Source organism: Vicugna pacos, chromosome 7 (genome assembly GCF_048564905.1).
Source record: "Vicugna pacos chromosome 7, VicPac4, whole genome shotgun sequence".
NCBI classification, from domain to species: Eukaryota; Metazoa; Chordata; class Mammalia; order Artiodactyla; family Camelidae; genus Vicugna; species Vicugna pacos.
Genome location: NC_132993.1, coordinates 41,107,307 through 41,135,226, shown reverse-complemented (window position 1 = coordinate 41,135,226; position 27,920 = coordinate 41,107,307). Strand labels below are relative to the sequence as shown.

General features: G+C 39.5%; 1 protein-coding gene and 1 pseudogene across 5 annotated transcripts in view; both read left to right on the top strand.

Moving 5' to 3' along the window:
* Nucleotides 1-27,920, top strand: part of PLEKHA8 (pleckstrin homology domain containing A8) — a 67,415-nt gene that overhangs the window by 32,322 nt on the left and 7,173 nt on the right. For 3 of the 5 annotated variants that reach the window (XM_031674269.2, XM_072964732.1, XM_072964733.1), the window contains 5 exons: nucleotides 2,169-2,227; nucleotides 2,619-2,749; nucleotides 3,386-3,456; nucleotides 12,160-12,221; nucleotides 17,604-17,855. In XM_031674269.2, the coding sequence (XP_031530129.1) occupies nucleotides 2,169-2,227; nucleotides 2,619-2,749; nucleotides 3,386-3,456; nucleotides 12,160-12,221; nucleotides 17,604-17,801 (521 nt within the window). In that variant the 3' untranslated portion in view covers nucleotides 17,802-17,855. Of the gene's footprint in view, nucleotides 1-2,168; nucleotides 2,228-2,618; nucleotides 2,750-3,385; nucleotides 3,457-12,159; nucleotides 12,222-17,603; nucleotides 17,856-27,920 lie in introns of those variants that run through there. The other 2 variants (XM_031674272.2, XM_072964734.1) reach the window with 2 other exon arrangements.
* LOC116278744 (probable protein BRICK1 pseudogene) overlaps nucleotides 3,402-27,920 on the top strand; it is a 52,858-nt pseudogene continuing 28,339 nt past the window's right edge.

The following is a 27,920-nucleotide window of genomic DNA, read 5'->3' as shown; positions in this document are numbered from 1 at the left end:
AGTGGTTGCACCATTGTACACTTCCAGCAGCCGTGTATGAGTATTCTTGTTGCTTCACATCTTCACGAGCATTTGGTGGTATCAGTATTTTTGATTTTGGCCATTCTTGTGAGTGTTTAGTGTTATCTTGTTATGGCTTTAATTCGCATTTCCCTGATGACTGATGACATTGAGCACTTTTTCATCTAATTATTGGCCAGTGCTACCTCTTCCATTGTGAAGTCTGTTCAAATCTTTAATCCATTTTTAAAAGTTGGTTAATTTTCTTTTTATTATTGAGCTGTAAGAGTTCTTTGTATGTTCTGGATAACATTTCTTTGTAGATACTCATTATGAATGTTTTCCCTCAGACTGTTGCTTGCTTATTTCTTTTGAAGAGCAGAGTTTTTAATTTTCATGAAATCCAATTTATCTATTTTATTTCTTTTACAGTTAGTGCTTTCAGTGTCCTAAGAAATCTTTGTTTATCTCCAAGGTCATAAAGGTAGTGTCCTGTATTGTCTACACTCTTTAGTTTTGATTTTATGCTTACATTTATGATCCATCTTGGAATTAGTTTTTGTATGTGATGTCAGGTAAGGATTGAGACTCCTTTTTCTTCTTCTTCTTATGTCTGGTTGTTCAGGAACTATTTGTTGAAAAAATATCTTTTCCCTTTTGCATTACTTCTAAAGCTTTTTGAAAACCAATTGACCGAATAAATGTGGGTCTACTGGACTCTCTTCTGTTCCGATGATTTGTTTCTTTTTCCTTATGCTTGTACTACAGTATCTTAATTACTGTGCCTTTATAGTAAGACTGGAAATCAGATAATGTTAAATCTTTCAGTTTTGTTCTTTTTTTACAAGATATTTTGGCATTTCTAGGTCTTTTGTGTGTGCATATAAATTTTAGCTTTTCAATTTCTATTAAAAAGCCTGTTGGGATTTTGATTAAGATTACATTAAATATGTAAACCAATTGGTAAGGAATTGACATCTTAAACTACATTGAGTCTTCCAATCCACAAATGTGCTGTATCTCTCCATTTACTTAGGTCTTCTTTTCTTCACAACATTGTTCTGTATAGTTTTCAGTGTAGCAGTCTTACACATCTTTTGGTAGGAATAAATTTTAGATTTTTTTTGTGCTATCATAAAAAGTATTTCATTTTCCAATTGTTCATTAATAGCAGTTGACTTTTGTATGTTGAGTTGTTTTTTATTATCATGAATGAGTTAATTTTACAAAATGTATCTTCTACATTTATTGAAATTATCATGTTTTTTCCTGTACTGTGTTAATGTAGTAAATTACAGTGTTTAGATGAATTTAAGCCTGCTGTCTGGCTATGTGCTTGTACCGTCTTGCTATTTATATCCTATTTGTCTCATCTGTTCTTTGTTCCTTTTTACTCCTTTCTTGATTTTTAGCCAATTAAACAATTTTTTTTTTAGTATTCTATTTTATTTCCTCTTTTAACTTTTTAGTTACCTACCTTTGTTTCCGCCTTTCTTTTGGAAAAGTCAGGTATTTTTTAGAATTTTATTATATTTTCTTTTTCGACTTTTTAGCTATACCCCTTTGTGTAATTTTTTTAGTTGCTCTTATCCAACAAAAATATTCAAACCACATATATAATTTCAGAATTTCTAGCAGGCACATTACAATAGCAAAGCAAAGCAGAGAAAACTAATTTTAATAATGTATTTTCTCTAACTTAATATATCCAAAATATCATCTCAACATGGAATCAATATAAAAGAATCATTAATGAGATATTTTGCATTCTTTTTTGGGTACTAAGTCATTGAAATCTGGTATATATTTACACTTACAGTACATTGCAGCTTGAAATAGGTATATTGCAAGTGCTCAATAGCCACACATCCAGTGGCTACCGTTTTGGACAGTGCAGCCCAAGGATTACACCATGCGTTCTAAACTTAGAAGATTATCCTCCCCTGCCCTTCGGACCTTATTAGACTTACTCACCTCAGAGCAGTGCAATAGGAAAGGTCATTGGTAGTGTCCTAGAAGCCTTTGAAGGTTATGTTCAGACAATGATTTAAAAGCCAAAAATGGAAATTGGGAGGAGGGGGGATCTGTTAAATACGTTGTTAGTATAAAAAATATTTTCCACTTGAAAAAATTACTTTTTCAAAGATATTTTCAATCTTTTCTTCTAGACAAACTTGGCCCTACGGTGTTTGCTCCTGTTAAAATGGATCTAGTTGGAAATATTAAGGTGAATATTTGAGCTTGTCTCTAGAGACTGTGTATTTGGAGGGAGTGGTTGCATGAAATTTCATTTAGAAACAAATGATTGTTGAGTTTATACTCAGGATGAAAAGTATAGGCCAGCTGTGAGAACATTTCTCACGAAAAAACTTTAAAAAAAAACTTTAAAAACAGTAGTTTAAAACCCTGAGACTATTTAATTCTAGCATAAGCCTCATAAGAATTCTCAAATAAAAGAAACACATTATTAAAAATAATTTTTAAACACCCATTACTTTGAAAACACAAGGAAGAAGCTAATAGAGGCCTGCTTGACACACTTATGTCTCCGTAGTAAACTGACTTGCTTGATCGCTTTAGCGTTTTTAACGTAGATTGTTTCCCTGCTTTTCCTGCAGAAGGTAAATCAGAAGTATATAACCAACAAGGAAGAGTTTACTACCCTCCAGAAGATAGTGCTGCATGAAGTGGAGGCCGATGTGGCCCAGGTTAGGAACTCAGCTACAGAAGCCCTCTTGTGGCTGAAGAGGTAAGGCAGCAGGGGTGGGGCAGCAGCCAAAATCCAGCTTAGTTGAAATGTTGCTGGCAAAAAAATTGTTATGCAAAAGAGACTACTTCTGAGTGAAGGCTATAACCTAACTGTACAGCCTTTTCTAAAAGGCCTGATGAATAGAACACCAGCTTCCCCTCCCCCTTCATGGTGATAAATATTGTTAATAGGAAATGTAAGATAGGATTCTTAAAGGACAACAAAGTTGATTGGTTTGTCTTTAAGTCAGTATATCACAAACTTTAGTGGCATCAGAATTATCTGGAGGGCTTATTAAAAAACACAGATTGCTCCACCCCAAACCCAGAGTTTCTGATTCAGTAAGTCTGGAGTGGGCCCCAGAATTTGCATTTGTAACAAGTTCCCAGGTGATGCTGAAGCGGCTTGTCCTGGGACCACATTTTGAAAACCACTGTTGAGGTATTTCAGATTAGATGGGTCTAGAGCAAGCTAAAGGGAATGACAGGGGAGAAACTCAGAAAGGACTACCATGTCGCTTGTTTATTGCTGTGCCCATGGTACTACTGAAAAAGAAGCTGGCGCCTGCCATTTCTCTATACCCATTCAACATAAGTGAACTTTGAAAAGAATATTTCTTCCTCTTTTTTGTTTTAGAGGTCTCAAATTTTTGAAGGGATTTTTGACAGAAGTGAAAAATGGAGAAAAGGACATCCAGACAGCTCTGAGTAAGTGTTCTTTCACATTTTGATTGATTAATTGAATAAGATGTGAGATGGAGACCCCTGGAGGAGGAGATAGGGTGTGTTTTTCAAGATTTGATTTTGTTTCTTTTCAATTTCATTATTATTTATTAGTTGTTTCTTATATGCTTTGTTAAAAAAGAACCCATGAGGTAGTGACCTGGTAATCTAGATCTAATGTATTAAAAATTAGTGTACCTTAAAGAAGAGCTAAATTAATAGAGAACCATCTCTTAATCTTAATAGGAAAACCTAATAATTTTAAGAAGTTAGTTTTTCCTAAAATAATCTTGAGATACTATGTAGTTTTCTAAAATCAATTTCCAAAGAGAAGCTAGTTTTGGAGACCATAAAAAAGAGGATGTGAGGAACCCTGGGAATTTGCTCTGGAGTGAGATGAAGGGTTGATCACCATCTTGTACTCTTCAAGTGCCCTGTGTGCCCCATTTTTGTAGTGCTAGTTGAGACTGGGATGAAGGCCTTGCTCAAAGGAGATTGTCCTATGTCTTCAGCATCTTAATGCAGTGACTGGAGCATTGTAGGTGCTTAATAAACATTGGATGGGTGGGTAGATAGGTGGGTGGATCAGTGCATGTATCAGACCACTTTTGGAAAACATTGACGACTTGGAAGCATCTCCACAGTGCTCATAACAGAGTGGCTGAACTCTCAGTCTTGGCCTCTAGGAAGTCATTACCGGTTGGGTATTGAGGCTTTGGCAGGGTGGGCAATGGGAATGAAATTCCATATTAACTTTATTAGGATGTAGAGAAGCACAGGGTCAAGCTTTAAGCAGCCATGATTACAAATAGTGAAATGAATGAATTAGATGCTTCGTTGGGGAAAAGGAGCCAGTATTCATTGCAGCATTTTGTCCATGTTGGGGTAAGTTCTTTTCCCTTTTATTAGTCCTCCCTGTGGGTCATGAGTCCTGACAGATCTTGCCCCCTCGTGATATTCCCAGGTCTCCCTGTCTAGAAACTTACTGATGTGCCAAGAAACAGTATAAGCTGATATTTCTGTAACACCGTATAAAAAATTTAGAAAACTTAATCCTCACATTAACCTGTTTCTATTGGTTAGGTAATAGAAATTCTGAAAGATTGAAAGACATGTTAAGACCACAAAGGACCTGAAGCAGGGTCACTTTGGGGTCCTTGCCTCAAAGGTCCTCATTTGTCTCACAATATCCCTGAGCTATCTGCATTTTGGGGCTTCTCATACATCCCTGAATTTCTGGGACAGTCTCAGTTATATTCTCCCCTCTCTGTCCTGATTTCAGTACTGAAACATGATTCTTGGGTATCTATCAAACTTTATTACTCTATGGAGTGATTAAGATCCTGGGCTCTCAGGATTCCACCACTTAATACACTGTTGTGTTGTGCCCTTAGGCAATTTACTTAACCTTTCTGTGCCTAAGTTTCCTCATCTATAAAATGGGAATGATGATTTGATTTCCCTAGTAAGATTGTTGTAAAGATTAAATAGGTTTAATTCATGTGAGAAGATTAGAAAATTGGTACATAATAAGCTCTTCATAGAGGTTAGCTTCTATTATTATTTATATTTTCATCATGATATACAAAGTTGATAACCTGCCAGAAAATGGGGTTTATTTGTCTCAAACTACAAATGGAAGGTTTACAAAACTCAGTTGCCAAGCCCGAAATTTCTCTCTAGACTAACCTCTTAGTATGGAAATTTCACACTGGGAGGAAGACTTCGCCACCTGCAGGAAACACAGAAAATATGGAATTCAGCACTGTGTGCAGACTCCACATGTCACAGGATGCTACTGCTTTGTTGTGGCTATCTGTGTTAGGGGAAGTGGGGAATGCTAATCTCATCACCCCTCTGCTGGAGCTGGGGTGGAGTAGAAGGGACACAAGCAAGTGAAAAGAAAAGCTTTGCCCTTGGAGGTGGAGAGGAAGTTAAGGATATTCCCTTTCTGCATTGCCTCCATCCCTACTGCTGCCCCTTTTCCTCCCCTACCTTTTACTTGATTTGGAGACTGGGCCTAGAGATGTTGACTTTGTGAAGAGAGAGGAAACTTGAAGGGTAAATGCTGCTTCAAAACTGAAATAATTACAGCCAATTTCAGCTTCTCCTTCCCTGTCTTCCCCTATGAACTACTTTCAGTGGAAAGGAAAAGAGGACTATAAATTTTAGACTGTCATCCTGATGCTCAGGATTATTTCTGAGGATTTCATGATTTAGATCATCTTTGCTTGTAGGGATCCCTAGTTTCCTGCTGCTGTTCAATATGGAGAAAGTTCCCCTAACCACCCTCTTCCCCTCTAGACATAGGCATAGTAAACTCTGGAAAGACAAAGAAAGCTTTATGAGAAATGTTTACACATTAACTATTCAGAACTCGTAGACTCCTTGATGCATATTTCTTCTGGATTAATGGCTTCTTTTTTCTCATTTTGAAATCACAGCCATTATAAGACTGATATCTTGTCTAAAATGAGGGAGTTTGGGTATACAGGTAAAAGAGAAGGTATGTGCAATTTATATGCCATAGATAGGCAAATTAGCTTACATTTTTTAAATTCTAAGATTGATTTTGAGTTATTGTAATAACAGCTACCATTTATAGAGCACCCAGTGTTGGGGTGACACTAGGTTCTCCATAAACATTTCACTTAATCTTCTGAATAAGCCCCTTTTACAGCAAGTAAACTGAGGTTTAGAGAGAGTAAGTATCTTCCTCAGGGTCTCAAATCTAGATCAGTGGTTCTCAAAGTGGTCCAAGAACCCAGCATTTTCATCACCTGGAAACTTACAGAAATACAGACTACCAAGTTCCACCTGACATCTGCTGACTCAGAAACTCCAAGGTGGGGCTCAGCGATACGTGTGTTCACATATCATTCAAGTGACTTTAATCCATGTAACGTTTGAGACCCGTTCATCTAGAGCTGGGATGTTGACACTCACCTGTCACTAGGCTACATTTTCGTTATCTGGGAATTTTGACTGCATTAGAAGGCTGGAATTAGTTAGCCATAGCATCAGTTAATTTTGCCTCCTTTTCATGATCATTAGCTGGTTCTCCAATGACTGGAAATTTTTCTAATCTCAGAACATCGAAACAGTTAGTAGGAATAAATTAAGGATAAATCTTGGATGGCACCCCTGAATTTGAAAATGCTGCTTAAGAAAGATTTTGATGTAAATGCTCATAAAACTTGTATAATCTTAATGGCTTTGGAAATGGGAGATGATACTTAAAAGTCCTAAATGACACAATGGAAGCCTTGACATCTATTAACTCTCTGGAAGATGCATGAATAGTCATGGTATTGCTGCAGTTCTGTGACCTAGAATGAGTTTTCAGCATCTGGGCTTGGCCTTTATGCTGCCTCTTTTTGATTTGAGTCATCACTTGGATTCCCCGTAATGATGGTCAAAATGGAATATTTTGGGTGGTCTCATGCCACAAGCTGCTGTGAACTCAGAGTCCTCTGACATTCTCTAGAGACCATTCTAAGGGAAGAGTTGGGCACACAAGGCAAATATGTTTAACGGTCCACCCTGTAGCTGAACCCCTCCATTCCCAGATGCCACATCAAAAAGAGCCTTTAGAAAGCATCCTTGTAAGTAAAAGGAAGAAAAGTTGCTCTGCCATTTCATGCACCATTGTCCTAAATGTTACGGGCTCTGCACTATTCCCTCAGCAGGATAGCATATTGCCGCATCCCTTGTCTCAGAAAGATTCCTTAAATGTCAGGTCACATTAACCTAACCAAGATCTCTAGCACAGAATAGAAGAAAATTTAAAGGATACTTAGTTACGTATTTAATATGAAAGGCTTTCACAGTCAAGGAGAACTGTAAGAGAGAAAGTCAGAACTCTTAATCAGATATTTGACACCAAGTCATAACTTTACTAATTATTCTGAACATGCTGAGGAATATGAATCGAGTCATGCCGTCTCCAGGACTATTCACAGCATGTGCCTCTAATGGCAGAATTGGTTTACAATACAAGTTTTCATTTCCATGGTGCCTGAAGGTAAAAAAGGATATTTCTGTGTACTTGTTTGTCTCTGTCAACTGGTTATTGAGTTGGCTTTTGCCATACAATTCATTTTGCCTGAAGCTTAGTCACTATAAGGAATTTGAGGGTATTTTCCTACTAGTAGTGTTTTTAAAATTATGTCGGATATCTACCATTTGACCAAATATACAGATACAATACCATCTACCACCTTGTGACCACATTATTTCCGGAGATCTTCATCCTGAATATGTAGTTTATCATCATATAATGAGTGTTTTTATACTTTTACTATATATATATATATATCCATAAACAGTACCTAATATTGTATTGCATATTTTAAACTCATGTACATGGTGTCATACTATGCACATTCTTCCTTTTTCACCGAGTATTTTCAGATTTATTCACTGCTTAGTCATTTTCAGACCTTCCTTGGTTCCTGATTCTTGTCTAAGGACTGCCTAGTTTAGTTCATTTGCAAAGCTGAGATGATCATGGTTTCCTGGGCTCAGTGAATGATTGATTCCACCTTTTCTGGCTTTGCTTATCTACTTCCCAAGCTCTCTCCTAAAACTTCGATTTGTGTTTCTCCTTTGTCCTCTCTTACAGCCCAAAGGAATTTTACAAATCCTTACTGATTCTAGATTTACAATAGAGAGACACTGTTGTATGTTCTGTTCCTGGACAGAATAGTTATCCATTAATAGTAATGGAAAGTGTTATCGCTCAGATGCTGTAACAGGTTTAGGCATAATCTCTAAATGCCTGAGAAAGTTTCCAAGTAACTAGTAAAGAAATCAGTGTGTTGTTTCCATAAATAGAATAAGATTCCAATTTTTTCAAAAAATGGCTAGTTAAAGGCACATTTAAAATTTTTCATTATTTTATATTGTCACAAAGAATCAACATTAGTTTTTGTCAGAATGGTTTAATATGACAAGAATGCCCCAAGTTCTCATTTTTTTTAGCTTTGTGACCTGGGCAAGTAATGATCTCTTTGGGTTTTCTATTTTTTCGTTTGTAAAAGGAAGAGAATTAGGCAAGGTGCCTATTAATACGTCCTACTCAGAAATTTTGACTCAGTTTCTAAGGAACTGACACATCTCAAAGAACTGGGAGAAGGGTATCATTTATGTCTTTCAGAGGCCAAAAATACTTCCAGATTATAGAACATGCGTTATGATAATGAGTGGGTATTTCAGTGAAGATTAATGTATTTCATTATCTAATCTTCTCTAGGTAACCAAAATAGGTCAGGCTTAGACTTCATTTTATTTTAATGCAGCATCACGTGGCAGAGGTATTTGCAGCCCTAGAAGTCAGCCCTAGAAGTCAGCTAAGACTTTTGTCAAGTCTTTTTCTTTTCTTTTTTTTTTAACGAGTTTTATTTTATTTGTTGGTTTTAAATTGCAGCAGTGGCCTTCCTAGGTCTGGGTCAGGACCCAGACTAAATTCTCGGACTCCTTCTTCTCTCATTAGACTGCCCGGCCCACATTTTGCCTGGTGGGACTCGTCTTCGGCCAGGTGCAGGCACAGCAAGGACAGCTGCTGCCTAGAAGGGCCTGGATTGTGCTGCTGCACAAACACTCTTCCTTTGACCAGGCTGCCCATGCTATTTGGACTCATAGCATCCTTGTTTTTCTGCTGTCCCATAGAAGGAGACGTGCAGGAAGGTTTCTGGGCCTTTTTGAATGGTTGCCCACTGGCAAAGTGTAAGAAAAGTAGAAAGTCTGTGAGGTTGGAGTCGCACCTGATCCAGAGCCCATATATAACAGGTACTTTGTCTGCCACGTGAGCTTGAGCTGAAGGCTCAGAGACCAGGACAGCAGTCAGCGATGTTTGCTGCGTACCGTAAAGAAATGTGTCTCTCTTTTTATTTCCCTACCATAGTTCCAAATCAGGGTGATCATGACTGTTAGTAGAAGAAAATAATACTGTGTGTATAGGAAAAAAGACTTAAGGAAATACGCCTCCAGAATTTCCACTGTGGTTATCTCTAGGAGGCATGATTACAGGTTTCTTTAGTTCCTCCCTTTTTGTATTTTCCATATTTTTATAATGAGCATGCAGTATTTGTGAAATCAGAAAGGAAAAAAAAAAAGAAGTAAGGTTTGTTTTTTTTAAATTACCACTGTGCCTCAGGTAGGAAGTTCAGATCCTTGACATGGCATCAAAAGCTCCTCACAATTTGGCTCCAGGCCCAGTGATCTTCAGCCATGTTTCCCCTTCATGCCACCGTCTCTCACAACTCCATGTAGCTTCCTCTGTCTGAAGCCCTGGCCCCCACCCTTTTCTCTGCCCTACCCAGCCTTTGAGACCCCTTTGGAGGATTATCTTTGTTCCCTGTACTCCGAAGCTGGATTCATCTCTCTCTTTCTATTCCTGTAGCACTGGGTGCAGATCTCTATTATAGCAGCTGACAATTTGCATAATAGTGATTTGTCAGAGGCTGGCTCTCTTACAAGCCAGTGAACTTCCTGAGGGCAGGGGACTGAGTTCAAATCACCCAAAGATCCCTGCTGCCTTGCGTAGTATGGAGTGTGTGGTAGACTCTCACTAAATTCTGGTTGAATGGAGCAGCTGTTCCATCATGGATGTCCACCAGCAGGTTTTAATGGCACTGAATTTCACCTGTTTACTTTTAATAGCATTTAATACCTTGCCTGGATTAGGATCACAAGAAAGTGTTCCCACTATCTTACCTCTGTAAGACGCCTCAGGATGTTTTCTGTGGATCTGTACACTATCTTGCCAGCTCACATGGCTTTTTAGATGGCTGGAAGGTTGACTGTCTCGCTGATTTACCTCAGACACGGTGCCTGGTATTTCTGCCCGTCTACACTGTACGCTGTGTGCTAGCAACCGTTTCTTCACTGAGGTCTTCTATACCATCTGAAGTGTCCCTGATACCATCTGTCCCCTCAGAGAATCGGATAGGTTTTAAGTGTGGCTTACGTTGAAGACTTGTATCTTTGACAATGCCGTAGTCTACTCAGACTGTTCTCCTAAGAAAAAGATTAAATTTAATCTTGAGTTCTCCTTTAGACTGTTTGTAAGAGTCCTTTCTCCACTTGAATTTACTGATTTTTATCATTTCTACTTTAGCTTTACCACACTGGATGCTGGCATTTCAACCTGTTTCTAAAACTTTAGATAGCCAGGGAAATCTGTATATTATATTTCAAATGTACAGTCTTCTTTTATACAAAATACAATTGTACTTTATGCAAACTTAAATTATGTAAAATTGATAGTATGGTATGCTAAAGTATCAATAAAACCTCACCCAAATTTTAAAAATAGAAGTGGACGAGAATTTCATCATTTCAAAGCTAGAAGGCTTGTATGAACTGTAAACCATATTCAGGGTACAGCCACATGGCAGCACCATTTTGCCCAGTAAAATGCAGATACCTGATGTCCTTTGGCAGTGTTCTGTGAACTCCTTTTTTTTTTTTTTACTGCATAGGAACTTGTGGTTGTGGTTTCGGTGTCTGCATTTTTGTTATTTAAACATCTGATCTTGTTATAATTTAAAATGTTTTTATATTCTATTATAGTGTCTCCCAGTCATTGATTAAATGGTGGTGGTGCTTATACTAGTGCTGAAGCTAGCACATGAAAATAAATAAGCTTGGAATAAAATTTAGATGTGGTAAAACATGACGAAGGTCAAACAACCCCCATGACACTCTGTGCTGTAATTGAGGAATGTGAGCACTCTGTAGACCACTGGAGATGACGCTGAGAAAATAAAATGGAGGATTGAAATAAAAATGTGCTGTGGTGATGTAGAGCTGTGCCTCCTGAGAGTGCCTTTACTCCTATGGAAAAATCAGTTTTGAATTTTGTATATATTGAATTATTCAAAGCCTTCAGGAACACATCCCTTGCATAAAATGCAGTCATCTTATTCTTGAGATTTTTTTTGTGATTAAAATTATATAGCAGTTTTTAAATCTCTTAAAACACATTCGGGCAAAGGTAATAGTTTTTTATTTTTAAAGACAAGGATATGAATGACTTTTATTAATCGGCCTCATCAGTTAATTTATAACTAGCTTAATGATTTCAAGCCACTCTTTCCATAATGATTTTAAAGGTTTCTAGCTTTAATACTGTATATCAGGGTCATAGGGACATCTGGGACAAACGTTTGACATCCTACAATAGAATGTTAGATTCGAAGAGAACCTTAGAGATCATTTTACAAAGCAGGAACAGATGGTTAAAGAGGCTGGTGAAGGGACTGGCTCTGGGTCACACAACATTTCAGGGAACTGCGTTTTTATATTTTTATGGTGTTTTTTAATTGTATTTAGTTGTATTATGTAATTTTTTAAATTGCATTTAGTCTCTATTTTCTAATATCCTTTCTTCCCTCTTTACTTGGCTTATATATACTGAATTTTCCAACTATGGTAATAAGCTGAAGTTTGGATATTCTGACTCAGAGTAAGAATGGAAATACCAATTTTTCTTTTAAAAATCTGTGCGGGCTATTTTTCCTACTCAGGACCTGTGGGATACGTAATCTTGTAATTCAAGTTTTTTCATCAGTTTCTAATACCAGGAGGAATGTGCTACTACATATATTAGAAAGGACATGATACAAATAGCATATCAAATTCTCATGAAATTGTTTTCCTCATGGAGTTTTTCTTCTCTTCAAGATAATGCATATGGTAAAACGTTACGGCAACACCATGGCTGGGTAGTTCGAGGGGTTTTTGCGGTAAGTAATCTTTCTGCTTCCTAATGTTCTCATGGTCATGGCTAGTTGTTCTGCTTTGTATTGTGTGGTGCTTCTGTTTGCTTTGTTTTTGAGATTGAGAACAAACAGTTGCTTATTTCATTTAAGTCTGTAGGTCTTTTGTTGGGTGGAAATGTTGGCATTGAAAGGTGAGGCTAGACAGAGTGTGCGTCACCTTATCCAGTTCCTGTGGAGACTTGTCTCGAAAGTGGGTGCCTGTCTGATAGGGCAGTGAAGAGTGCAGGAAGCTGCCAGATGCTCACCCTTTGAGGGGAACCTGGTGGCAGTTTCAAGCCCATAGCTCCCTCTGCTGCCTGTAGTCAGTCCTGTTAATTCTCAGATTTTAGTAGATATTTTTTTCCTAAATTGAATTTTATTCTCGAATATTAACTGACCTGGGTTGCCAGTGGCTAGGGCTAGGAAATCTCTTCTCACCCTGTTATTTTCTTTGTGGAGGTGTTTGTATTCATACGTTTTAGCCGCTGTTACCTACCATTGCCTCCTTCCCAGCGTGACCTAGGATGAACACACACTTGGGAATCCTAGCCCCCTAGACAGATCACTTAGCCTGCTTTGTAAAGTAGCAGGAATAGATGTCCCCTTTATGTCCGCCGTAATACTCTGTGATCCTCCCGTCTGGGGAGGGGTCAGCCTTAGATGCAGCCATGAAAAGACGGAGTCTCGTGTAGTGGTACAATAGGAAATGCCATAGAATGAGAGTGTTTTGGGGAAGGTCAGAGATTCAAAACAGCCTCCACAATGATGTCGTTTACTAATTTAAAGCATGGGAGACATCATTTGCCAACGTAAGAACTGTTTAGGTCATGATTTATTAGGAGGCAGATAAAGTGGGAAGAATTTACCATGGAAGAAATCAAATTTTAGTGAAAGTGAAACCTCTGAAAGCATAGAGATGACTGGCTCCATCCTACTGTTCACTGGAATAGGAGCCAGACCAGTTGCAGCCACAAACTGCTCACACTTACCTTCAATGCATGTTTAATAACAGTAATAGCTACCATGTGGCTGTTGGACACTTACTGTGTATCGGGCACTGTGCCAGGTACTTCTGTGTTCATTGTCTTCGGTAATCCTCAGGATTAAGTCCCACTATTTTACAAGTTCAGAACAGTTAGTTCCAGTCCCAGAGTGAGGCAGTGGCAGAGCCCAGGTTGCTGTCTCCAAGGCTGGTGCTCATCGCCCACATCACAGCTCTCTACAGTGAAGACAGAATAACTGAGAAGCTGCCAGTGAGAAATTAAGCAGAGGATGCTGCTACAGTCATTGATCTCCCTGAGTAAATACTGTGATTGCTTGCAGGTGCCTGACACCCAAATTCCCTTGGTTAGATGACACAGCATAAAATCATTGAGTTGTACCCTTTATAAGAAACGTTAATGTAGTTTGGGGTAGTTTTTTTTTTTTTTTTTTTTTTTTTTTCAGTTTAGAAGTCAGAGTTTGATCCTAAAATAGTGATGATCCAAGAGATGTTGCCAACAAGGATGCAGCTATAACAAAATTTGTCACAAACATGAGTATCAAAAAACTTTTTAACTTATAGCATTTTCCCCAATATACAGTAATTTAGACTCATTGTAAAAAATTTTTAGAAATCATAGAAGAATAGGAAGGGGAGAAGTTTAAATTGTCCATATTTTCACCACTCTATGATAACCACTTTTTAACATTTTTGTGTTTTACCTTCCTAGCTCTTATTTTCAAATATTTTTACATATTCCTTTCAATATTGTTCTATTTCATTTTATATTTCTATATAAATACATATCTACTTATAGATGTCTATTTTTATATCTACGTTTATATTATGTGTATAATTATTTTTATTTTGTATATTTACTCTATGCATATAAATTTTTTGACATTTAGCTGGTACTATCATTTTGTATTCTTTTCTCCCACTTTTTTATTTTTAATTTTTTTCTAGTTTTATTGAGAAATAATTGACGTACATTATTGTATATTTAACACATACAGCTTGATAGTTTGATTTACACATACTGAGAAATGATTACAATAGGTTAGCCTAACATCCATCTTCTCATATAGATACAATAAAAAGAAAAGAAAGAAAGAAAGAAAGAAAGAAAGAAAGAAAGAAAGAAAGAAAGAAAGAAAAGGAAAAAAATTTTTCCTTGTGAAGTGAACTCTTAGAACTTACTCTCTCAACAATTTTGCTGTATGTGCAACAGCATTGTTAGCTGTAGTCTTTCCCACTTGTTTTTAGGAACTGCATAATATTTCCCTAGTGTGGAGGTGCCCTAATTTATTTGCCCAGTCCCCTCTGTTGGAAATTTAAGCTGCTTTAAGTTTGTTTTTACAGATAAAACAACATCTGTTTGTATGCATTTTTGACTAAAACTCTTATCTCCTCAAAATAGGTTCCTAGAAGTAGAATTGCTGTGTCTAATACCAAGAACTACAACCACAACTTAGAATTGGAGCACTTACCCGTCACTAGATGTTTTAAGTGCTTTACTTACGTGAAGTTATTAATCTCGTAACTCTGAGGCACGTTCTCTTACTTTCCCTGTTTAAAGACAAACCTGAAACACAAAGAGGTGAAGTAACACATCCGAAGTTATAGAGTAAGAACAAGTCGAAGATTCTTGATATTGTCAGTAATTTTTAGAGTTGCTGGTTTTTAAGAAAATAGATTATGTTGAGAATTTGGCAACAGCCTTATCAGTAGAGGAACTAGATAGACCCTTTCAGCCTCTCTCCTACTGTTCTCCAAGTCATCCCTACTTTGGAAAGCTTCCTGAGTTTTCTAATGTGCTAATTACAATAAGCAGGGACAAATTCATTTAACTGATCTTGGTTGCTCAGGGGAACATCCTTTACACTCAAGGAATTTGACTTGTTTACCAGCCAAGTAGTGTGAACTTCCGTCTTCAAGCAGTTATGATCTGTGGAGCTGATGCCCAGTCCGGGCTCTTCCTCGTTGGGGCTTCCTCTTCAACTGAGTTCTGTCATTGCTTCCCAAATAGACTCGACTGCATCACAGTCCCCTAGGAACCTTTGAAAAATACACAGTCCTGGGCTCCACTCTGGAGGAACTTTAAAAAAATTTTATTTTACTTAAACAGATGTACATAGAGTTTTGCTTGGTTTTGTCTTTAGTCACCAAGTCCAAAAAGGTTGTAATAAAAATAGCAGTCCCTACCTTCTGTTCTGTACTTCCCAGACTCTGAAAAAGGCTGCTACTTAAAACTGCTTTGGCTATTCCAATACCTCTGTGCTTCTAAAACTATTTACTATTATTTGTGGACTTCCTAATTTTAATTAGTTTATCAAATTTAATTAATGTTGACTTTCTGTTATGGATCAGAATTTAGCTCTCTTAGACCTCACAACCTCAGCTCTTCTGCCTCCACACTCCCTTTGTATCACAACTTAACATTATGGTAATGACCCCAAATTCTGTGACTTTTTGTTCTTTCTTATGTGAGTTTTCTGGTTTTCCCCACACCATTAGATCTCTCAAATAACCATCATTCTGAGCTCACAAATGTTACCAGGTTTTGTTATTTTTTTCCTGGAGTCTTCTGTTCCAGAGCTTCCTAAACTCTTATTCCAGTCTGAATTGTTGTACTGCTATTACCCTAGGATGTTTCTTCACAAGTTTTCCTATACTGAACCCCCACCTCATCCTGTCTTCATTTCCCAGGTCCTGTGACTTCCTGTTTCTTGATCTAACCCCTCTTTTTGATGGTATCCATACATGAGTAGCTTCCTAAGAAGGGTGCAAGGGAGATAAATTTTTGAGTTCCTGCATGCCTGAAAATGCCTTTATTCTGCCCTTTTTTTCCTAGAGTGTTGTTTTGGCTGGTGTAGAATTCTAGGTAGATAGTCATTTTCTCTCAGAACTTTGAAGGCATTCCTCTGTTGTCCTCCAGCTCCCAGTGTTACTTAAAATCTAATGTCACGCTACTTTCTGTTTCACTGTGTTATAAACTGTTATAAACTATTCCTCACTTCCTTCTGGACGCTTTTAGGATCTGTTCTTTATCCCACATTCTAAAGTTTCACCATGTTTTCCCTTTGGTCTTAATGATTCATTCTGCTGAGCACTTGGGTAGGTCTTTAAATCTGGAGACTCATGTCCTTCAGTTCTGGAAGATGTTCTCACATTGTATTTTTGGGCAGTAGCTTTCCCTTCATTCTCTGCTTGCCCCCTTGTACCCCTACTACGATTTGAGTATTTATTATGTTCCAGTAGAATAAACACATCCCACATGTCCCGTTAATCCCTCAAGTAAGGAAAGTGGTATCGGTCCTCTTCTACAGACGAGGAAACTGAGGTTGTAGGATTTTAAATACCTTGCTTAAATTCTTCAAGCTAATATGCAAAAGATTTGAGATTCAAGTCCAGGTCTCCTCACTCACACCTGTGCTTTAACCACTGCATGGTAATGCCACTCTCCAATTGCAAAAAGGGGGAGGGTTGATTCTCAATGACTTTCAATATAAGGAAGCTCAAGAAAGCAACTGCAGAATGATAATTCAAGATTCCAAAAAGTCTCCACAGATCTCAGCAGATCCAACCCAAGAGATGCCAGATGGCAGATTTTAGCAAGCTTACAGAACAGTTGGCCTGCAAAGGGAGGGGAGCTATAAGGACCTTAGGAAATCTTCTATCAGGGAAGTAGAGTGGTTGGTGGTATGGTTGAAAAAGCATTGAGATGATCCTAAGTTCAGGTCCTGGCCCTGGCACTCATTAGCTGTGTGATACCCACCTGTAAAATAGGAATGTAAATTATACAGGGTTCTTACAGAGATTAACTGGGATAAAATACGTTAAAGCATCAGTGCACAAGCAAACAACAAATGTTAGTCCCCTTCCTTTTTAGAAAATATTCAAGAATACAAAAAGGAAATATTACCCATGTGGGGGGAAATAGGAGATATGCAAAGAAAATATATGGAGATGAGACACAAATAGGGTGAGGCGCCCTGCAAGGCCGACCATGTACGAACAAAGGCAATGGTCGCACCATGCATACAGGTAATTCTGAGCACTTCAGGGGAGGAGTCTAGATCACTGTGAATGAGAAGAGGGCTTTTCCTCTAACTTTTTTTCTTAGCATTCCCTGATGTGATGGCATTATTCATCCTCAAGATGGCCCAAGTACACACTCGCTTCTTCTAGCCTTGATATTATTTGATTTGGTGCTTGAAACATAATTTTAGAGTCCACGAATTGAAAGGATATACTCCTGTTTTCTCTCTCTCGCTCTCCTCAGCTCTGTGCATGTGTGTGAGCGTGTGTGCACGCATGCTCTCGTGCATGAGTAAAGTCTGCAAGAGATGTGGTGCAGATTCTCACGGGCAATTCTTTTGCAGTTAGCTCTGAGAGCAGCTCCATCCTATGAAGATTTTGTGGCTGCGTTAACCATAAAGGAAGGTGACCACCAGAAAGCAGCTTTCAGTGTTGGGATGCAGAGGGACCTCAGCCTTTACCTCCCTGCCATGGAAAAGCAGCTGGCAATACTGGACACTTTATATGAGGTCCATGGACTGGAGTCTGACGAGGTGGTATGACGTCTGCAGGACAGCGCCGCCTCTAACTTCAGGGAATAAAGTTTGCTAAAGTGTTTTGTTGCCCTACTTAATTTCCAGCAACAGCTTCCACCCTCTCCAATCCCTGATTTGAGGGGATGGAGAGGAGGCAAAGCCTAGTGCTTTTATATATAATTTTTAAGTGCATATGTGTTTTATGTGTTTAAAAATCAAGGTGCTATCTATTTCAGTTCAAAGGGCCTCATGGAAACCAAATCATAGCTGTTTCATAGACTCGAACAGCAAGTTGTACAAGCAGATTTGACAAATGAATTTGTTAGTATTGTGTTTTGTTTTGTTTTTAGCTCTTGGTTTTAATGGGCCACCCAAACCCAAGTTGAAAATGAGCAAATTCTTTATCAAGGACTGTAACTCATAGCCAGTGTTTCAGTCAGTTTACAGCTAACCTAAAAATTTAGAGGGAGCTAAGCCCCTTTGTTACAGCTGTTGAAATGCAGAGTTTGCTATTCTTAGACATTCTTTAAAGAACCTCCTCTCTGTGGCTCTGTGGGCCAGTAGAGCCTGTGTCGTCAGGACGTCCAGGGCATTGGTGTGACCATGCCCATGTGGGAGGTGGACGACATAAACAGCAGTGCCCTCTCTGTTTACGGGCCAGGAGACCATTGCCCCGAAGAGATGAGTGGTGTCCTCCTGCTGGAGGACAGTACGGGAGGGGTGGGACTGGTCATCTGAAGTGACCCCTATCTAGTGCACATCTTTTGCCAGCATGCTTTCTCCTGTGTCCTCTCGGTTGGATATCACAGCAAAACCATGACATTCAAGGAGTATTATCCAATTTCAAAAGTAAGGTTTAGAGATTGAGGAACTTACTCACAGTCAAACAGCTGCTAAAGAAAAGAACCAGATGACTTCCACGTGTGATCTGGACCACCTCTGCATCAAAATCACATGGAGTGCTTGTTCAGAAAGCACATTCCAAAGTCTTACCTTAACCTGAAGGACTAGAATTGTGGGAATGGGACTCTGGATAATAAATCCTGAATTTGAGTAAACTTCCCACGTGATTCTTGTGTACACAGGGTTGAAGAACCACAAGACTGAATTCTAGTTTACAGAATTCCCAGTCTTTGGCATGAACTAAATGATACGCTCTTTTTTTCAAAGAGGAAGAAGCTATAGTTGATATAAAGTAGTCAAAGGGAGAGTGAGAAGTGGAGCAATCTTACTCAGCATCTTTCTTAATTGAACCAGCCTCAGTGTCCAGCCCGCAGGCCTCAGTGTTGCCTTCAGGGACCACGTTCTGAACGTGCTCCCCGATCAGCCCCGGCTCAGTCACCAGCAGTGATGCAGAGCGAGCTAAGTGCAGCTGCTTATCAGTCTCAAAAGCTTTGGGACCATGTCAGGGTTTAAAGGTAGGATTTAAGTCTTTCGTAAAACAACCTTGTGTAGGGTTCTCCTAAAAGAGTGTGGCCCTAGCCTCTCAGTAGGCCAGGCTGCCAGGGATGCCCTCCCCATCAGAGGCTCCTGGCTTAGAGCAGCGGAAAGGGAAGTTCCAGCATGAAGGGGTTACCAGGGGAGAAGGTGAGTCCCTTTGAGGGGCACAGCAAAGAGAACCCTCTCCTCAGATGAGAGGGTAATGTAGGGAGGGGTGTTGACTTTGTCTTTTGTCTGTCTTTAAACAAACGGACATTTATGTAGCTCAGATTAACGAAGTAGGTACTCTGCTCCATAAGGATTTCTGGAAATGCTTACATTTAGAAAAGCAACCTCAGACGTTTTAAGGCTGGGGAGAAAAGGGTGCTAAAGTGATGCTGATTCTTTTGTGTCTCAGCGCTGGCTGTTGGCAGCTGCCGAGGTGCGTGTGCTGCCTTCCCCTACTCGCATGAGTAATGAGCGCGGCTCTCCTCTGGCTGGTGTGAGTGTGGCGGCGGGACTAGAGGGTACTTTAGACCTCCTGCCCTGACACAGCCTCCTAAAAGGGAAGAAGAAAAGGCTGCCATCCTTTGTTTTGCCTTAAATGAAGACGCATGAGGCATTGTGCCAGTGGGTGGGATGCCGCCAGGAGAGTTGTCAGTGTTGTGAAGTGTGACCGTTCTGAGCAGATGCTCATGCTCCCCGTCACCTCCAGTGCACTTGTGTGGTCTCTTGGGAAGGGGTGAGCACACTGAAAATACCTCAGATTTTCCACCGAGATTCTGAATACACACAGAAAGCAAGCTGCTCAGCGTGGCCGTTTCACGTTTACATACGTACTGTCTTGGTGTGCATGACCCAGTTTTCTGGGAAAGAAGGGTTTCAGATTATCTGGGATCATTGGGAACCCAGATCAGAGTAGTTTGAATAACTTGAATAAGTTACACTTTCTACTCAGTACGTTTCCAGCCCTACAGAAAGGGGGCAGTATTTTTGGTAGGTATTTTCCTCACTGGAGCATATTAAGTTTGCCTAAGATGTGTAAAGCTCTGGAAACTGAATCTTACACTAGACGATAAATACAACTTGACCTGAAGCCCGGCACAGTCAGAGCTTCCTCCTGGACCTACAGTATTTGCTTCTCCATCTTAGTTAAAGTCATCATCTGTGCTAATTTGTAGTTACTGTCTAAGAAGAGGACAAAGAGAAAGGATAGTTAAGGCTTTCTCTCCATAATCCTCCAAGATTCCTGGGCCGTCTAAGCTTTCTTTCCCCCTGACAGTGAGAGGAGGTGGGAAAACGCTAGTACATTTGTTGGCAGAGTAATCACCTTGCTCTCATTGCTCAGACATTTTTAGGATTCCTTTTCTATAGCAACCTTTTGAGAGCTCGTCAAGGAAAGGCAGCATGTCTTCTAGATAACAGTACAAGCTACGTAACATTTGGACGACCCCTTTCAAGGTGTTTCTGTCCACATAATTTCATCATATCTGCACTTCTCCTCACTGCAGAAGCCAAGGCCTTACACTTAGAAGGGATCAGTGGGTATTTGTCACACCAAATAAAATCCTTTCAATGATGGCAATTTTTTGTCTTTTGAAAGTAAATGTAATTCATTATAGCTAATCTTGGCAAAAAAGTTAAAGGGATACCTTTTGGGGACGAAACCAACCTGTGACTACGAGGTAAAGGCAATTTTTCTCATCACCTCATGATCCCGATCCACAGGGAGTTCTAGAAGTGGGGCTCTCGGAATGTAGAGCATATCAGTCCCCAGGAAGTTGACTTTGAAAGACAGTGTTGATTAGGATGTGTACGTAGTAGCTCAAGGCACATCGTCGTCATTGTTTGCATGTCATTCTGCACATAAATCCTCCCCAAATGTCGTAGTCCACGGAGAGGGCTATCTGAACTCCACAGTTCAGCCCTGCTGCTTTTCTCTCCTCTCCTCTGCTCCTCTCGATGGCCAGCAGTGGCCCCAGCAGAGTGCCAGAGCGTCCCTCCTCTAGCTGTTATTCTCCGTTCCTCAGCAGCACCTGGAGCACATATACGGAGCATCGGTACAGGCCTAGCCAGGATCAGGTGCCCTGTCTATGGGCGTTCTGTTCCCCTTGGCTGCAGGAGCTTCTTAAAGAACCCCTGTTCGCATTTGCAGCTGTAAAACAGGTGACCGCCGTGGTGTGTGGCATCTAGGAAAGGTGATCTGTTATTAGATGAGTTCTGCTGGAAAGTTTTGCAGTCTTCTCTTTCTGATTATTAATTGCGTTTATGTATATATCCAAAAAGTTAATGCTCTCAATTTTGTATTCAAAAAACTTTTTAATTAAGAAAAATACATGGTAGGGACCAATAAATATAGTTTTCTTTATTAAGTTTAAAATAAGTAAATGCTGGAGCAAGAGGTAGCGTATTAAGGAAACTTAATCTGATTGTGAAAACAATTTGTATGAAGAAATACCATTTAAGTCAGTAGGGAGAGTCAGAGGGTCATGACCAATACAAAATGATGTGATTTTGGAAAGTTTCTGACAGAAAATTTGTATGTTCTTTTTTTCTAAACGACCATGTCTTCAAGAAGTTGGTTACGTAATGGTGCATTTCTGAATCATCAATTAAAATCAGTTGCTTCTGATTTTAGTCATAGGTTTTACAGCTCTTCATCTTCCCTGCCCTCATGTTTCATTTCTTTTTTGAGGGTGAACTATCAACCTTTGAAAAACTTTTAGATTTAGAATTTATAAATACAATATATCTCAAGCCATCGATCTATTAGCTGAGCTAATGTGCTTGGTCTTGGAGGGCCTGACTCGACGCTCTTTGTGATGTGGTGGAGTCTGTGCACAGGCTTCAGGGTGTAAGGCAGCCTGTGTCCCTGTGACGTGCACAGAGTAGAAACACCCTGCTTCCGCACAGCCCTTTGTGGTCTGCAGTTGCTTACTCAGGGGTTCATAATAATGACATAAAAGTACCCACTGTCTAATAGTATTTTAAAACTGCTTATCTATTACAAGGGTGTTAGGGTCCTTCAGCAATTCCACGAGCATCCGGTCCTCTAGACCTCCTAGAAATGTCCTCAGTCCCATTCCGGCGTAGGCAGTAGCCTGTGTACAGAGGCCATCTGCATGATTTCTCGTTGCACTGCTGCATCGGGGCACGATGAAGCTGTCGTTGGCAGTACAGTTGATGCATGCATCGATCTTTCTTCTCCACTGTTTTACATAGCCTTTCATTAAAAGGAAAAAACATAACCACTACTCTGCAATGCAAAAGTTTGAAGATTCTTTGGTTACCCTTTAAATCACTTGTCTTTCAGAGGAAGCACATTTCCAGCTAAGTTATGTGAGAACACAAGAAAGAGATCTTGCTTGTTTTAAGCGCCATCCTTTCTATTTTATATATTTTAAAGTGTGGTCAGTATTTCCTCCCTGTGCTTTATAAACAGAAACTACCCTGGGATGGTTGGTATCCCCTGCAAAGCTGCACAGAGAGCCACACAGACTCCTGTGTATGTGTGTCTAGTTATAGGTGTGTAAGGAGTCAGTGGTGACAAGAAGGGTGATCTAGGAGTAATTCTGTTGCTTCCCAGAAGGCTAATGAGCCAGTCTCATGGCATGTTTGATGTGTCCCCTGTGTCATGACAGTTTCACTAGAATGTCAGTAAACAGCCCAACTACCTCATGTGAAATTGGCTGTAGACAATCTGTGTCAGATGAGACATGTGTTATGGTTGATTTAATCTGGTTAATAGATGGACAGAATGATGTCTCTAAAGAAGAAACACATTAGACCAGATGCCAAAGGCTACAATGTACATAGATTTCCTTGGATTACTTCTTTCAGTCAACATTTAATTCCACCCCCAGTATTCTTATCTTGAATGTTTGTGGTTTCATAGATCCATGCACTTTGAATATTTGTCATGTGCCGTCTTCTGTTATGGTTTTTGTCCTTCAACATTATGAATGAGCATTATAATGACAGTAGAAAGCAAGTGTCAAGTGGTTTGTTGATTTCTTAATTCTGATGGACTTTTACTTAGAATATAATGTGTTGGAGCCTGGAGGACCAACTGATGAATGAAAATTTCATGTTTAGGTTTCATGTAAAACTCTGTCCAAGTTATTACTCTGTATCTTGTGGGGAGGGGGAATAAGGGAGGGATTTACTTTTTTTGCAAAAATGTTTGAAGACATCTGTCAGATTTTATATTCATTAGTTATAATAAACTTATTTTTAAAGTATTTTATCAAGTGTTTTTCAAAGACGTTTGTTTGGGTTTCTGCTTAATTGAATATGCCAATAATAAGTATCATTTATGGAACATATACTATTTTCTGAGCATCATTCCAAGCTGTTTACAACTATTGACACATTTAATCCTCCTAATCACTCTACAGGGCCAGTACTATTACTGTCCTCAAATTACAGATGAGAAAACTGAGGCACGAGGGAATTGGGGAAGCCCCTTGTCTATGATTCCACAGCTGATGTATCATGCTGATTATTAAATATTTTTAATGTCATCCAATCAGGAAAGTATATAGAACACAAGTTCACGGAGAAACAAACATAGTTGTCAAATAAGATAAGAAATATGCCAAGGATAATACACCAATACTATATCAAAGCAAATAAAATGGTCTGAACAGAGCTGCCCACTTTAAGCATGAGCAAATTTAAATAAAATGACCTGATAACCACATAAATATGCTACAGCCAGTAAAGGGAGCAAAGTAGGGAACAGACGAAACCAATAGGGAAGAAAAGCTAACCTAAGAAACAAAAGTTCCTACAGGTATGTTGTGTTTTCAAAGAACATGAATTCAATAAGAGCTCACATATAAGCTGATTAAACAACCGAACAAAATAAAATAAAAAAGGCAGATTGCAGAGCTAAAGGAAACAACTTGGCCAGAATAACACTATTAAGAACAAATAAATGAGTCAGAAATAGCAAGAAACATGGTTGAAAACTGAACTGATGATAGAAGAAAAGGCTTGAGATGACTGCAAGTGAATGAAGAATTAAAAAAAGTTTAATTCTTGAGAGGACAACTGTAGGAAGACAAAGATACTCTAACAAAGGCATAACTGGTGACCAAAAAAAAAAAAAAAAGGAACTAAAAAAGTGCTGAAAGATAGAATACAGAAACATTTTCCTGAAATGATGGAATGAAACTTCAGATTGAAAAACTGCACTGTGTTCTAGGGAATCTTACAGAAAGCAGTTGACACCAAAACATACCCTGATGAAGTGAATGAACTTCAAGAATGATGAAAGAATTCTTCACTGATGAGGAAGAAAAAGCAGGTCACCAAAGGGTCTCAAACTTCTTTACCGCCAGGAGGCAGTGGAGGAATGTTTCCAAAGTTCTGAGTGGCAAAACTAGTAACAAGTATATTATTGCCAGCCGAGTTGTCAAATATAATGTCAAATATTCTTCAGCATGCAAGAACTCAGGGAATACAACCCCCATGAGCCCTTCTTCAGGAAACCATTTGATAGAAGGGATGCATCAAGTGAAAGGACTGGTGGTGAGCACTGAATTTATATAAAGAACCAAGATCAAACTGGGAATTACAGATACAGATTGCAAATACTGTAAACCTTAGGAATATAACTGATAAGTTGGGGGTGGAGAAAGGGAGGTGTAAGAGTGCCAGTCTCCTCTTAGTATCGTAGCAAAGAGTTGATATTGTCTAAAATAAAAAATCATGTATATATATATATATATATATATATATATATATATATATATATAATGACTAACCAAGTTTTTTGGTAATTTTTAAAAATAAGTTTGAATGGATTTTTAAAGAAATATCTGTTGAGATAAAGAAATATTTAAAGTTTAGTAATTGCTTCAGTTTACTCTAGTTTCTTATCTTAAATACAAGCAAACTGCCTGAATGCTTTTTTAAAAAATTAATGTGATCAGAAATAAATATGATAAATAAAAATAAATAGGCGTCTATGTTTATAAAAATCCCCTCTACTTTTATCTCTCTCTGTGTAAAAATAAGTCAGAAATGATATTTAGCTGAAGTTAATGATGGTTAATTTAAGTGGGTATTGATTTAGTTTTACTTTTTTCTTTGTACTTTATTATACTGCTTGCCTTCTGTTTGATAACTATGCTATCTTTTTATTTTAAAATTGGGAGGCAGGGAGCCTACTCCAAAAAAACAGGTTAAAAAGCATTGTATAGCGTGGTTAGACCTCTGGTATATGCTGTTCCTTATAGTGATATTTGCTTTATACGTCCTAGCAAGGTACTTTAAATTTTTAACTTAATCTCGCCACACTCCCTTTCTTCTCACTGGTTATTTTTCGCTCATAAGCCGCTATACCTTTCCTCACATGTTAATCACCTAAATATCCCAGCTTCTACAACTCATGAGTGTCATATTCTTTGGGTCTAAGGGGGTAAAACAGAATGCTAGTATGGTGCCTACTGACTTGCCCAGTGCATCTGAAACATGAAAAAAAACAAAAAGAAGCCATTTGGAGTGGCTGACAGTCATCTTACAAGAGGAAGCCAAAAAGACTCAGTAACTTGGGAATTTTGCACATAAATTGGCTGCAGTCCATCAGAGAAGCTGAAAGGTTTCTTTCTTTGTGCTTCTGTGAGCTTGGAAGTGAAATGTCAGTCCTTTCTCTGCCCAAGTGAAATTGCTGGGCCATAGAGCTGTAGCTCAGTATTAGCTTATGCTGATCAAACTCAGCTGCCAGGCATGGCAGATGCGAGAATGCAGTAGTCACCTGTCTTCAGTAAGCATTTGTTTTAAGGACCGTTCAACGTGGCGTTGGTGGAAACCCGTGGAAGCCCTATATTCTCTTGTGGCATGGGTGAGAGCAACTCTGGATCCTCTCTCTGTGACACAGTTTGATCAAATCCCAAATCCTTGATGTGATTAGTATAAAAAAGATGATCACCAGATTGCAGAACTGAGAGACGCCGTATTCTGCCGTGGTCATAATCACTATCCCAAAGGCTGTTACCAGGCTACAGTTAGAAATTGTGAATAATGTGTATAGCACAGTGTCTAGCTCAAGATGAGAGTTTCAAAAATGATGGTGGTAATGATTATAGTTGTTATTATTACTGTTTGAAGGGGAAGTAAAACTTTAAAGGCCATCATACCTTGAGCTTTCCTGGCTGAATAAGCCTTTTCTTATTGGGGCTGCTTGTCCCTGACCTCACAGAGGATTCAGTGCTGTCCCTCCGGCAGGCCCCTCCCTGCCTCCTTCAAAAAGGAGACCTTCACCTAATCCTGTTTCCACGGAGACGGCAGCATTTCCTCTTCCTTGCCTGAGCTCTCGAGGGATGCTTCAGAGCTGTATCCTATTTGGAAGATTCCAGAGGAAGTGCTAACAGCGCATTTGACCTGACACTTTCTATAGAACACTACCCTGCTCACTCCAGAGGATATCCAATACATTTTTCTGCCCTAATGTCCTATCCCCTTGTTCTGGAATATTCTCATTTCTTTGAGTGACAGCCCCTTCACTACTCTTGAGTTCTGACTGGGCTGCTGATCACAGTGCCCAGCCCTCTGGCCACAGCAGTGGGCATGTGATCCATGTGATCTGGTCTAGGCCCATCCTGGGACTTCTCCAGGACAACTGTTTGGACACTGGGAGAGCGTGTATCCCTGTTGTGAACTGCATGTTTGTGTCCCCCCCCCCCCAAAAATTCATATGTTGAAACCCTAACCCCCAGTGGGATAGTATTAGGAGAGGGGGTCTTTTGGAGGCGGTTAGAGTTAGATTAGGTCACCAGGGTGGGGCTGCATGATAATATTAATGCTGTTATAAAAAGAAGACCAGGAATCTCTGCGTGACCAAGAAAGCCCCTGTGAGGATGACAGAACCAGGAAGAGGACCCCCACCAAGAAACCACCCGAGCCTGATCTCAGACTTCCAACCTCCGGAACTAGGGGAAATAAACGACTGTTAAATTTAAGCCACCCAAACTACGGTACTTTGGAACAGCAGCCCCAGCTGACTAATACAATCCCTTTTCTCTCAAGTTACCAGCCTGGGGTGGCGGAAGAATGACTCATCGGGAGCCCTCCTTCCGCTGCGTGGAGGTCTGCACTGGCAGGAAGAGGGCAGCAGAGAAGTGAGAAACAGCTGCACAGAGGACAGTGGGTGGGGAGATTGGATAAACGCAGTGGAGTGCTGGATCCTGTAAGACTGGGGCCCGTGCACACCCAGCTCACCCAGTCATGCAAACCAATACCCCCCCCTTTATTTAGAGCTCATTGGAATGAGGTTTCTAAAACTTGTAACTGAAAGAAGCCTGAGAAATTTTCAGATGAGTCCAAGACATTTGCCTTTGGCCAGATTATCTCTCATGCCTTCCGCCTCCACTAATCTGTGGACGTGACCTTTTGTGGTTAATAGAAGAAAAATGAGCAACGTGCCGAAACGAGGGTCCAATGAACTCATCACTGTTGTGCTGCAGCAGCACAGGACACTGGGCTGCGTCTTCGCTTTCTGTTAGCCTTTACCTCCTTCCTAAATTACAACATTAATAATGAACTTTTATGTATTACCCAGAACTGTGTGAAGAACTTCGTACAGAGTGTCTCATTTAACCCTCAGAATAACCGAGGAAGTTATTTATATATGAGGAAACTGAGGCTTAGAAATGGAGGAGCTTGAGTGTGAGAGGTGGAACTGAGCTGGGAGCCCACACAGGCGGACTGCAGAGCCCACAT